Raw genomic sequence first — 14,664 nt, forward strand, 5'->3', positions numbered from 1 at the left:
AGTCATGATGTACAAATACTGGTATTCTAGGTTCTACCTCTCTCTACCAGTAATATAAGAATGTCAAGTCATGATGTACAAGTACTGGTATTCTAGGTTTTACCACAGTGTCTGTACCAGTAATATAAGAATGTCAAGTCATGATGTACAAATACTGGTATTCTAGGTTCTACCTCTCTCTACCAGTAATATAAGAATGTCAAGTCATGATGTACAAGTACTGGTATTGTAGGTTCTACCCCACTCTCTCTACCAGTAATATTAGAATGTCAAGTCATGATGTAAAAGTACTGGTATTCTAGGTTTCACCACAGTCTGTACCAGTAATATCAGAATGTCAAGTCATGATGTACAAGTACTGGTATTCTAGGTTTCACCACAGTGTCTGTACCAGTAATATCAGAATGTCAAGTCATGATGTACAAGTACTGGTATTCTAGGTTCTACCCCACTCTCTCTACCAGTAATATAAGAATGTCAAGTCATGATGTACAAGTACTGGTATTCTAGGTTCTACCCCACTCTCTCTACCAGTAATATCAGAATGTCAAGTCATGATGTACAAGTACTGGTATTCTAGGTTCTACCCCACTCTCTCTACCAGTAATATCAGAATGTCAAGTCATGATGTACAAGTACTGGTATTCTAGGTTCTACCCCACTCTCTCTACCAGTAATATTAGAATGTCAAGTCATGATGTACAAGTACTGGTATTCTAGGTTCTACCTCTCTCTACCAGTAATATAAGAATGTCAAGTCATGATGTACAAGTACTGGTATTCTAGGTTCTACCCCACTCTCTCTACCAGTAATATCAGAATGTCAAGTCATGATGTACAAGTACTGGTATTCTAGGTTCTACCCCACTCTCTCTACCAGTAATATAAGAATGTCAAGTCATGATGTACAAGTACTGGTATTCTAGGTTTTACCACAGTGTCTGTACCAGTAATATAAGAATGTCAAGTCATGATGTACAAATACTGGTATTCTAGGTTCTACCTCTCTCTACCAGTAATATAAGAATGTCAAGTCATGATGTACAAGTACTGGTATTGTAGGTTCTACCCCACTCTCTCTACCAGTAATATTAGAATGTCAAGTCATGATGTACAAGTACTGGTATTCTAGGTTTCACCACAGTGTCTGTACCAGTAATATCAGAATGTCAAGTCATGATGTACAAGTACTGGTATTCTAGGTTTTACCACAGTGTCTGTACCAGTAATATCAGAATGTCAAGTCATGATGTACAAGTACTGGTATTCTAGGTTTCACCACAGTGTCTGTACCAGTAATATCAGAATGTCAAGTCATGATGTACAAGTACTGGTATTCTAGGTTCTACCCCACTCTCTCTACCAGTAATATAAGAATGTCAAGTCATGATGTACAAGTACTGGTATTCTAGGTTCTACCCCACTCTCTCTACCAGTAATATCAGAATGTCAAGTCATGATGTACAAGTACTGGTATTCTAGGTTCTACCCCACTCTCTCTACCAGTAATATTAGAATGTCAAGTCATGATGTACAAGTACTGGTATTCTAGGTTTTACCTCACTGTCTCTACCACTAATATAAGAATATCAAATCATGATGTACAAGTAATGGTATTCTAGGTTTCACCTCACTGTCTCTACCACTAATATAAGAATTTCAAGTCATGATGTACAATTACTGGTACTGGTAATCTAGGTTTCATCTCAGTATCTCTACATTTCAGCCATTGCACAAAAATATTTACCAACCATTGAACTTCCATGACCTTGAAATCAATATGCAATGAATCCCCAAAACATTTTGTTTCAAAAGCTAAGAAGTTCCACATCAATGCCTTAGCTTCAAAGTTACAACCAAGACACAACAAATGAGTACCTTACCCCTGACCCCAAACTTGCTAGCAGGACTGTGACCCTCCCATCATGAGACATACTAAATTTCATCTCTATCTCTTCTCAGTTTCCGTTTGTGACATGTGCCACACCCTTGAGTCCTGATGGAAATGTGACATCTGCTACACTTCAAGTCTTGGTTTAAGTGTGACACATGCCACACCATGGAATCATGATGTAAACATGACATGTGCCACATCGTAAAGTCCTTATGTAAACGTGTCATGATAACTGTGATCCATAAATGTAAAGTTTCATATAAAAAGAGGGTGGCACACAGTTACCATCAGAGAGGCTGATTCAGGTACCAACACACACACCCCACCCCCAAATCATAAAGAGGTTGGCACACAGTTACCATCAGAGATGCCGATTCAGGTACCAACACTCACACCCCACCCACAAATCATAAAAAGGTTGGCACACAGTTACCATCAGATATGCCATTTCAGGTACCAACACTCACACCCCACCCCCAAATCATAAAGAGGTTGGCACACAGTTACCATCAGAGTGGCCGATTCAGGTGCCAACACTCACACACCACCCCAAAATCATTATTTTCTGCAGGGTATAACGACTGTCAAAATTCTGTGACATGCAGATGGACAAATTGATGAATGCACATTTTATGTCCCAAGTCAAGCCAAATATATGGGGAGAAACTATGAGACAGGTGGCATGGGTATAAAAAGAGAGAAAAAGACAATTCAAATATGTATATTTATGGCATCAAAATAAGGTGTGAATATCATCCATTCATAATTAGAATAAACATTCAATACATAATGAACTGACAGCTGATTGAAAAATCACAATGATACAATAATAGCTGGAAAATAATAATAAATACTGACAGAAGAGTTAATGACATTGATTTTGTATTATTTTAACATTGCATTAAAATACAAGTTTTCTTCACAAAATGTAAAGTGAAAAAATGCATGAAAAAAACAATTGAAACATTGGCTTGAAAGCTGCTAGTGACTTCACAATACTGGTCATGATTTGCTAAACAGTTGCCAGGTCCTTCAGCATGCTTTCTTGGAACTGAAGTTTCAAACAAATTTCTAAATGAGGCTTGAAAATAACTGCAAAAGTTGCAATTTTAAGCTGATCCAAACCAGGATCATAATCAGCTAAACATATCACAGTATGTTTAAAAGGTCGAAAACTACTTTCTCCATCCACCTGTCCAAATTTATCCACAAATAAATACGGGAATGAGCATACCAATAAAGAATTACTAACAAGGTTCAGTGAAACATTATTTACTGCCTTTATTTGAGTTATGGGTTTGCTCAAAAGATTTAACTTCCAGCTGATGCAATGCTGCCACCACCCACATCAGCAACACCATTTCTCACATTTTTCTCCTATAAAAAAGGGTCAAAAGTTGATCAAACAGACCTACCATTTAGTTTTGGATACTACCAGCAATTGCCTTCACAAAATACATTTTTGTGAAGGCTCTTCAAAAATTCCTGCAAGTCATTCAACTCACAACTGGAGAAAGTGTCAAGTCTGCTAATTATCAGAAGTATGGAAAATTAGCTGATGATAGGAAATAATGAAACATTTAGGTATTAATAATTAAGACTACTCTGTTTGCTATAAATGTAAACTTCTAGTTTCCATGAAATGTATTCAGCAGAATTTTCCTAAATCATTATTTCAAACGTTATTCCCATATAAAGAAGAAAAACTAATCTTCAAATATCAATGATATTAAAATTCTACATGGACCATATACAGTTTTAAAATCAATTACAAAAATGAGGTAATTAAAAGATTTTTTAACAAAAATGCACATATTTTCCCCGTAACATTTACACCTCTGTATATGTAACATCTGAGTTTGTAAAGTCTAGCAAAATATTACGAATTTCTTAGTCCAATTCAGAACTCGTGTAAAGTATACAATGTAAAGGTCATTCTTAAAGATTTCTGAAGGAACATTACTATAAACAGCATATGATATACAGTAATTCTGAAATTCTAATGGCGCTTGCCAGACTTTTTTTCCCCAAACATTAACACGACAGCAGTATAGTTGCAAAATTTAATATAACAACATTAAAAGGAGATGTAACAAGCTGCAGTAAAAAAGAAAACACGATATAATTATTAAATGCAATGGAATATAATATTTTCAGTTCTGGTTTTGCAACCACTTTAGTTCTATTAGTATCCTTCCATGATTAAGGGTTTCCTTTAAACAAATTATTCCTAAAAAAAACATTTTTTCTTTCATAAAACTATACTACAGAATTTCACCCCCAACAGTATTTTATTCCACTCCAATGTTTTAAAAAGTATTTATTAACTGACAACAAGTTGACTAGTTACCTCCAAAAAATATGTATCAGATATAAAACTGGCATTTCTATTAAAGCCTGGTTGTGAAGTTTTATTTGATCATGCCTCACTGCTAGTATCTCTCTTTCTTAATCTGGGCCTAGTCACATGTTTTTCTCTAACCATACCATGTGCTAATACACTGCACATGGCATGAGGGACCGATATGCTGTCTACTGTATAAACCTTCTGGTCATCATGCAATGGTTATTTCTTTTTTATAAATCCACTTGATGAGCTTACACACCTGTTCTGTCTTGTGTCTTATGGAGTGTTGAAATAATTATTAAAATACAATAACCAAACAGACTTGGGTAGGTACACATCTAATGATTGTCCAACAAAAAAAACAAAACAATGTACCCCACTTAGTCACCTTTCCATTAATTTTAGTCAGCAACATCTTTACTGACTGACTGCCAAAGAAACAATCCGCAAACTAGACTTGGTGACAGCTAAATTTTGCTTTGTCAAGGTATTTATCTGGAAGTATGAACAAATCAAAGACAAGTTGATGATAATGATATTTAAGAACTCATATGACAGATTCTGGATCCTCAAAGTATTTACAGCCTTTGATTTACCGGACATGTCCAGAAAATACAGGTATTTCAGGAAGCCAGGTAAAATACAATATCTTAAGATGAATTATACACATGTAGATTTAAACAAGATATAAACTAATTATAACATATTAATGATTAATGTATACCATAATAATTTTTACTTTACAGAAATATCAATGATTTTATATGCATAAATATGAAACAAATTCCCACAGAAAGAAACATACAGTCTACATTATGAAACCAAACTTGTCAAATATTATAATCAACCTCCTCTTTTCATCTCTGTAAATTAGTCAAACCAGTTCTGCAGAACACTGTTATCTCAGCTGTGAATCATGTTACAAATATGCAATGAGAGAGAAAAAAATCTTCAGGCATATACAAAAATCATGCGAGTTTTCTTCAGAGCTGGATACAGCAAAAATGATATACATATATGCCTAGTGGAAAATATGATTTTTAACATACAACCACATACATGGTTGTGTTTCCAAAAACACAATTCTCAGTAATCTTAGTTACAAACCAAAAGAATTTCTTGACGCCATGATACATGCCCATAACCAGTATAAATGGATTATTATTAGTTCTTTTCTTTCTACAAATCTGAGCAAGAATATTTTTCAAGTTATTTGAAGGCCAAAGTATTTTTCCAAAACTCCCAAACCCAGTAACAGAAAACTAAATGGTCTGTCCCTAAGTCATTCTGGAGTGTACAATATCCATCATCCTAGCAACAACACCCAGCAATGAGACAATGTGTGAATGCAAAGCTCAATTCTAAGAATAGATAACATGATTACCATATATACTTGCTTATAAGTCCAAATGCAAACTACACAGAACCAGATCTGCTATCTGCATAATGTGCCAGCAGAGCTGGGTCTGTGCAGTTTGTTAGGAGTAATCAGTAGACCAAACAGCACAGACCCTGATCTGTATGTGCATTATGCTATGGCGGCTCAGGATCTTTGTTGATTGCCGCTTGAATCGCCTTAAAGGTGAGTATATATAGTGGTTTATAAATATTGTGGTCATTGACTGTTTCATACTCCCACACAGTAACGAAGATGAAGAAAGATGATTTTCTAAGCCAAGATGAACTCTAATGACACTTGCATCACCCTTACCCCCCATGAACTACTGACAGCAGCAAAGATAACATCTAGTTAAGACGTATTCCAATGGATTTTAAAGACAAAAAAGTGTTTTTTAATTTTATTTAATGTTGTTGTAGTTGTAATTATATGTGTTTACATGTCTGTGTGTGTGGTGATATCTGACAATGCCAAGTCTGCCAATCATTTTCTGCCTGAAAATGTATTACAACACATATTTTATTTCATTTTATTCAAATTTGAATTTTCAGTAATTTTCTATATGCTTACATAAGCAGATATCTCATTATCAATTGTATGCCAAACTGTCAGATCAAATATATTGACCATTTTTGAGACCTTGAAGCAAAGAACCTCCAAAAAATAAAGACTGTCTGGGAGGTTGGCAGGTATGGGTATGCTGAGGACATCAGATCAAGATATATTTGTATGTCTTATCAAATCACTTCCTATTCAAAACTCAACATAAAATAGAATGTATTTTTATATTTATTGCATACACGGAATTTTATGCTTTCCAAATATCCATAGTCTGCCTAAAATCTATAATAAAGTGGGATTTACAGAGATCAGATTTGGTGTGTGTATGTGTGTGTGTGTGTGTGATTTGGATTTTTTAACGTAACTTTAACAAATTTTCAGTCATATTGCTAAGATGTCTACAGTGTGGCAGTTTATAGCGATGTCTAGCAGTGGGACATTATGCCGCAGACATGTAGCATGATGTCCCACCCAGTCACAGTATCCTGACACCAGGTTAACCAGTCTTAACACTAACTTCTTAATGCTGAGTGCCAAGCAAGGCAGCTGTTAGAACCATTTTTGTAAGTCTCTGGTATGACTTGGCCGGGGATCGAACCCCGACCTCCCACATCCGAGGCAGACGCTATATCCACTAGGCCACCGCAGCAGTCGAGATCAGATTTGGTGCATCTGAGATTATCAGCATATCAACATTGGTGAAAATGCCTAAATAGTTTACAGTCTAGGTGTCCAAAATGAAAATATAGATTACATATCTATACTGAACACCATACCAACCATGAGGTTTGTGATAAACAGTATTATGATACTAAAAATACAGCAGCTAATGCAGAAGATTCACAACTTGAAAAAAGAAATAATGATGTACACCACCCTACAGGTTTGGATATGTATTTAAAAAAATGAATCTTTGTGTACATCCCCTACAGGTTTGGGATGTTTATAACAAAAAAAAACACAAATCTTAATGTACACCTCCTACAGGTTTGGGATGTCAAATAGGCCTGATGTGCCCTATCGCATGTCATAAAGTAATAGACACAGAAGCCATGTTGGTTAAGTGGTTAGTGTACTGCAGTCATGACCAAAAAGATGTTTTTTAATCTGACCAATAGATCAACTTAGGTTGGCCAATGTGTTGCACTGTAGATCAAGACAGGTTATTCCAAATGCCTAGGTACTATATAGCCCATTTGTGTTGCTGTGCCATAAACACCAAACCAAACATGATATTGCCATTACTGCCAATGTGGATAAGACAAAAAACCCTAGCATATCATGTTTAGGGATATAGTAATCCTATTATATCCCAGTTTTACATGTATACAGAGACCGATGCAGAATATATCATTTTTACAGGCTTTAACACTGATTCTTAATGGGTTACTTAATTCTGTCTATTTACTGGCAAGAAATAATGAGTATTTACAACAAAAAAACATGGATGTTCATCAGCCCTATTCATGCGATCTGTAGATCCAGCAAGGCTGCAATTGTACGAAAAATATGAACCAATATATTAATACTGCAAAGATATAAATTAAAATGTATGCCTCTTACTGGTAACCAAAAGAATAAAATAAAATGTGATCTTGGAACGCAAATTTCCATCCTAAAAATGACTTTAATGCCAGGTGTAGCAGGTGAAGGGACACAATGGACAAATGGATGGACAAGGGTAACAATATATGCTCTACCAGATTCCTAGTAGGATATAACAAAATTAGGGTCATGGTCTGTTGGATCTATGCTCAAATAAAAAACCTGGACTAAAAGTGGGCAGATACTGATCATCTGTCTTTCCTAAGAGTTGACAAAGCAGGCTTGTCTGTGCAATCCAGTGTAAACTTTCTCCAAACATAATATGTTAAGTTTGCCTATTTTATTACTGTCCGATAAATATTCTTTCCACAAATAAAGGTATAAATATAAATATAATGCACAGATCCCACTCATCACTGATTTCATCCAAGATCTTCATAATATTAACTTGTTTAGCAAGTCTTATTAAAATCAGATGAGAAAAATAATTGCTAAATAGATAACAAGCTTAGCCAGTCAGATGCAAGATCATGTCATTATTACACCTAATTTTTCCTCATTACTGAACATGTCCACAAAGATCTTGCACATATTCCAATTCTGATCAAAACTGGATAAATAAAATTGGCATTTAGTCTGGTAATAAATAATTCTTCACAGCTGTACAATGTACAATGAATGACCATACCATAAGTTTATTTGACAAAGAACTTAGAAGCCACCTAAAAAGTGACCTCCTTGTCTGTCTTTACCACCAATATGGGCTTGATAAACAAGACAATGTACCTTCAGTTCATGTACAACTTCTGCAACCATCAATAAATCTCACAGAAGTGTATTTGTTGTAAATTAACAATGAATAAATAGTGACTGGTTAATAATTTGTAAAAACTATGAATTCACTACAATACCAACAAGAAACATGAATTTGCAAATAAGAAAAAAGCAAAGAAAACATTTTACAGCAAAGCAACTAAAGTTTAAAACAATATAACAGACCTCTTAACATGATCATGTATTGAAAATATTGATGATACTACACTGACAAAAATTAAAGGGAGTTAACTTGCAAGATACTGATAGTCATGTCTTTTGTATCTGATCAAATAAACAAACAAAATATATCCCTGTAAAGACATGTAATCATAATGATAAATGTTTCAAATATTTTATTCTTTTATCTCTCAACACAGGTCTAATTCTTTATAAAAATCATAAATTATATTAAGAAAATATTTAAGCAATTACCTTTGACAAATATTTTCTACTGAAATGATTCTGCATTGTTTCAAGTGCTGCACAGATGCCATCAAATTATCACAAGGGAAGTAACCCCTCTAAATCTTTGCTTGGATTAAATCTGCTTGGATTCTTTACATAGCTTCACTGGAATTTCAAGGTCAAAAGGTCAAAAAGCCAGAAAAGTTAAAGCAAGTGTCTTATTACTGACATTAATTTTATTTTTAATAACAGAAAGTACAAAGCATGACATCATCTTTGAAGGGATTGAAAGTCAATAGCCAGTACAGTACCATGCATAAAGCCCACCCAATACACTCAGTACAGACCCATCTACAACTGCAGTGTAATGCAGTGGCCTAATCAAAGTCAATGCTTTTCCCAGCTGAATGACCAATATACACTAGTACATCTGGATTTTCAAACTGGAATAAAAAATGTTGCATAGAAATGAAAACTGCAGTTTCAAACGAATACTTCTTTTAACTGGAAAAAAGACACCATGCATATTTAAAAATGATGGAACACTTGGTAAATTAAGTACAAAAGACAATAACCTGAAAAAGTCTTGTAGAACATTATGAAAAATTTGTAGACAACTTCTAAAAGATGTAAATTTACTGTATCTACCTTGATCTAGACTGCATATAAGCATCATCTAGTTCAGAGCACTCTACCCATAATAAATTCACAAACTATTTGTTATGACTAATAAATTCCGTTTTATTCATATTATTTTAATAGCAATGGATAGTAAAAATAAAGACCATATTAAAAACATCATAGAGGGTGGTCAAGTGGTCTAAAGCACTCTCAATTACGGATCACTGTCGTCACACCTCTGTCTGCATGGGTTCAAGTCTTGGGTCTGGCCAATGTGGGTATATGAGAAAGCTTGCCAGTAGCTCCCTGTGGATCAGTAGTTCTTTCCAGGGTTTTCCCAGGTTCTTCCTCTACCAGTTATACTGGCTGGCATATCTTGTGCTGAAAAATGGCATGAACCCTCATAACAACAGCAAACATTATATGCCGCTTTACCGAAGTATTTTCTTCCAGTTGTACATACTACAGTACTTTTTCGCGGTACCTGTCCTTCGGTAGTTTCCATCAGTAAAAGATGTTAGATCATCATTTTTAAAGTTATTTACTAGTGGATAGGAATGTGTTGAGTACATGTATTCAAGACTGAGACTCAGCCATAGATTTTTAAGACAGCGACAGTTTTCTGTTTGAATTTTAAGTCATTTCTATATTCAACTAAGTATATTCTCGTTTGTTGAGTCAGTGTGTTTTATGTTTACTAGCTACATGTGTAAGTGATCTATCCAGTCAGCTGAATCACACTGGTTTGTGTTGCCATCCTACACGTGTAAGTGATCTATCCAGTCAGCTGAATCACACTGGTTTGTGTTGCCATCCTACACATGTAAGTGATCTATCCTGTCAGCTGAATCACACTGGTTTGTGTTGCCATCTTACACGTGTAAGTGATCTATCCAGTCAGCTGAATCACACTGGTTTGTGTTGCCATCCTACACGTGTAAGTGATCTATCCAGTCAGCTGAATCACACTGGTTTGTGTTGCCATCCTACACGTGTAAGTGATCTATCCAGTCAGCTGAATCACACTGGTTTGTGCTGCCATCCTATACGTGTAAGTGATCTATCCAGTCAGCTGAATCACACTGGTTTGTGTTGCCATCCTACACACAAAAGCTTGAATCAACAAGCTATTATTTTTTGTTCTGGCTTTCAGCCAACTTTTTACTGAATACTAGTAGCAGAAATCCAATCGGTCGGATAATGAAGATATGATGAGACATTACCAGTTTTTGTGCACTCGAACAGACATGCTTCTACGTAAATTTAAGAATTGTTCATTAAATATCAAAATTAGGTTATTCAAATCTTATTGCTGCACTATGTATTGTGCTCCTCTGTGGACAAACTTTAGTGAATGTATGAAAAGAAAACTAGTTATTGGTTATAATAATAGTCTTCATTTTCTATTAGGTCTTCCTAGGTGGAACAGTGCCTCCACCATGTTTGTAAATGATAATATATTCAGTTTTGATGAAGTAATGAGAAAGTATGTATTCTCAATGATGACAAGAATATCCAATAGTAAGAACTGTATATTGATATCTCTTTGGAACCATGACATTCATTTAAATTCTCATCATATTAGAAGATGGAACAAATTGCTCTTTAAATGTGCCATTTAATTTCATTCTTAACTATGCATGGCAAAGTTAATTGTTGAAGATGTATCTGTGTACTTGTACGTATGATATATATGTTCTTTTATGTTTACAAACCTTTTACTTTGTAATTATATTTTAATTTAGAGGTATGGACTTAGTAGTCTGAAATAAAGAATTCTTATCTTATCTTACCTTAATTAATGAGGCGTTAAACCTTACAACAACAACAACAACCAAGAAATATCTCTTGTCAAACTTCAATGGACCACCATGCTTCCTTATGCTTTTATTAGCATTTAAAATGATGATATATCACATCAATCTCATGTCTGCAAAGCAATTAAGATGGTGTCATCACATCAACATACATGCCAACCCCTGGCAAGGAAAAAGTGTAATCCAAGTGGATAAAAAGAGTAATCCAAGCAGAAAAGGAGTAATTCACATTTAACATGATAAAAATTCAATAAGCACATGTACAAAATGATTTATTTATCCCTCTGGATGTTTAACATCAATTACTGCTTCAAGTTTTCTTCGTATATAACACTTTGAGCTTTAAAAAGTAACAAACTCTTATACTGCATTTCAAAACACTTTGTACCAGCTGAGACTATGAAGTTTTGTACACCAGTAGAGCACTAAGTGCTTGGTTACAGAGCCTGGATCTGAATTCAGTTTTTTTGGTTTACAATACTGAACAATCTCTCAGTCAGCAATAAAATAGTAAAGAACCAATATTCCTTTCATAACCTGACGAAAAAGAGGAAATTTATATCTTACAATTATTGGGTATTTTAGCTGGGAAATAAGATGAAAAAATCAACTCTGTCCGCATGAAGTACCTTGTCAGGAGGAGTGCGAACTTGATACTTCAGGAGTTCTTCTAATTTATCAGCAGCATTTCCTGCAGCATGGTGCTTCATATGACAGAGACAACCTGATTTGTACAATGATGGAGACATTTTTCAAACATATAGAATGCAACTTCTTTATGAATTCCAGTCATCACTGAAGCAGTATCAGCTGAAAACTCCATACATTTCTGCCAACTTATGTTTATTCAAAGCATTATCAAGCAATTAACAAATGTTTTCTCTAGTGGAATCTACTGTTAATTCTGGTAATAAAAAAAGAGAACTCTGACTTTGCCCTTTTAGTTGTCAAAGTCTCTTACACAGACTGGGTACAACTTTTTGTCATATTCGCTACTCCTGTCTGTTGCAATACAAAACAGACCAAATTTCATGGCTTCTGCAATTTTAAGTAAAGTTTCTTCTGCTAAACATCTAACAATATTAGATGATTTCGTTCTTGCACAGGCATATTTTCTGCAATTTCGGAATCAGGAAACATCAGTTTGAACAAAGGACCAATGTAGTTTTCTACCGCTAGGGGTAGTCCGTGTTCTATTAAGAACTCGGTAAGTAATGCCTCTGCATTTATAAAATTTGTGTCCATAATTTAGTTCTGCTGTAAAAAAGAGATTACCTTAGTATTGGAGTAAAATGAGCTAATTCAAGGTTTCTTTGTTTTACCACCATGACCAATATTAAAATCCTTTCCACACAGCCTGCAAGGGGCATGAAACCGCCCTAGAATGGAATGTTTTTTGTGTAATTCATGAATTCATCTCGGAATCGGTTTTCCATCTTTTCCTAATTCATCTGTGAAATTATTTGAAAAATATTTTTGCTCTAACACTTGCGCTGACTAGAATAAATCTTACTTTTAGTGCCAAATACCTATAGACTGGTAATGTACCAGATATGAATTAGAACAAAGAATCTGCAAGGAAAGATTAAAAGTTAAAAAACAAGTCTGTTCTCTCCTAAGCCATGCAGCTGCTATAATTAGAAACCAAAGCCAAAAGTTGAAAGTAGAAACCTGTATGTTTTTTTGGAAATAGGGCAGTTACTATAAATAGAACATAATACTGTTAGGGAAGTGCATGCAAGTCTATGGACAAGTGTACTCTTATGTCATAGTTACATAGAAGTCTTTTCAAGAATATGGTCTGTGGGATTAATGGGATGTTAATAAAAATGAGAAATCAAATTACTAATTTGTTTTTGGGGGGGATATACCAAAAATGAGTAATCTGAATACATTTACATGTTAGGCGTAATTTAGCAAAAACAACAACTGTAATGATTATGCCAAAAGCATAATGGTTGGCATGTTTGCATCAATCTCATGTCTGCGAAGTACTTAAAATGATGTCATCAAATCAATCTCATGTCAGCAAAGCACTTAAAATGATGTCATCACCTCAATTTCATGTCTGCAAAGCAATTAAAATTATATCAATCTATGTCTGCAAAGCAGTAGAATTGATGTTATCATATCAATCTCATGTCTGCAAAGCAATTAATATGATGTCATCACATCAATCTCATGTCAGCAAAGCACTTAAAATGATGTCATCACCTCAATTTCATGTCTGCAAAGCAATTAAAATGACAGCACATCAATCTCATGTCTGCAAAGCATTTAAATGATATCACATCAATCTCATGTCTGCTAAGTAATTAATATGATGTCATCACATCAATCTCATGTCAGCAAAGCACTTAAAATGATGTCATCACCTCAATTTCATGTCTGCAAAGCAATTAATATGATGTCATCACATCAATCTCATGTCAGCAAAGCATTTAAATGATATCACATCAATCTCATGTCTGCTAAGTAATTAAAATGATATCACATCAATCTCATGCCTGCTAAGTAATTAAAATGATATCACATCAATCTCATGTCTGCAAAGCAGCTCAACAAGAGAAAAAACTATTAATGGTTATACATGTAAGTATTACTCATTTAATTCCACCTTTACAATATATTTCATTAACCGCATTTAATTCTAACTTTCTGTATGAACACCTACATATCCATTATTTAACATAATGTTACAATTCTATGATGGAAGTATTTAAAAAATAAATTAATGGATTTCTTTCTGCAGCTGCATGGTTTTAGAATCCTGCTGTGAGTGGTAACATTCTGACTTGACATTTATTCCTCTTGTGTATCCATCATCTTTTGCCCTGAAAAAATACAGATATATCCATTAGATAATTTGCTACAGTATAACATTAACATTTCTTGTTTATATACCAACATATTTTAAATTTTAAAATGCTCCTAAAAATACTGGTATCTGATGAAAGAAAACTCATTTGTGTCTGTAAAACAGATATGTCCCCGATTCAGCCAAAAGGTCCAAGTACTAGAAAGTTCATAAATATAGAAACTGTTTTAAACTGCTGCACCAACATAAACATATAACAGGTCATCTACATATCCATGCAAATATGCCTATCAATTGTCATTGGTCTACCTCAAGCAGTTTTTCTTATTCATGCTAGCATGTTTTTTTTTTTTTATATAAAGTCTCTGTTCAAAAAGATATAAAAATGTGTTAAAAAAATTACAATGCTAAAACAATCTAAACATATAATTAGGTGACCCC

At 34.4% G+C, this 14,664-nt stretch overlaps 1 protein-coding gene across 1 annotated transcript in view; it reads right to left on the reverse strand.

Annotated features, from left to right (window-relative positions):
• Positions 1-2,604: 2,604 nt before the first annotated feature.
• LOC149777425 (huntingtin-interacting protein 1-like) overlaps positions 2,605-14,664 on the reverse strand; it is a 134,581-nt gene continuing 122,521 nt past the window's right edge. The window contains 1 exon segment of the mRNA XM_089942046.1: positions 2,605-14,239. Within this exon segment, the coding sequence (XP_089798172.1) occupies positions 14,228-14,239 (12 nt within the window). The 3' untranslated portion in view covers positions 2,605-14,227.

Source organism: Sinohyriopsis cumingii, chromosome 18 (assembly GCF_028554795.1).
Source record: "Sinohyriopsis cumingii isolate HCF-2022 chromosome 18, ASM2855479v2, whole genome shotgun sequence".
Taxonomy (NCBI): domain Eukaryota; kingdom Metazoa; phylum Mollusca; class Bivalvia; order Unionida; family Unionidae; genus Sinohyriopsis; species Sinohyriopsis cumingii.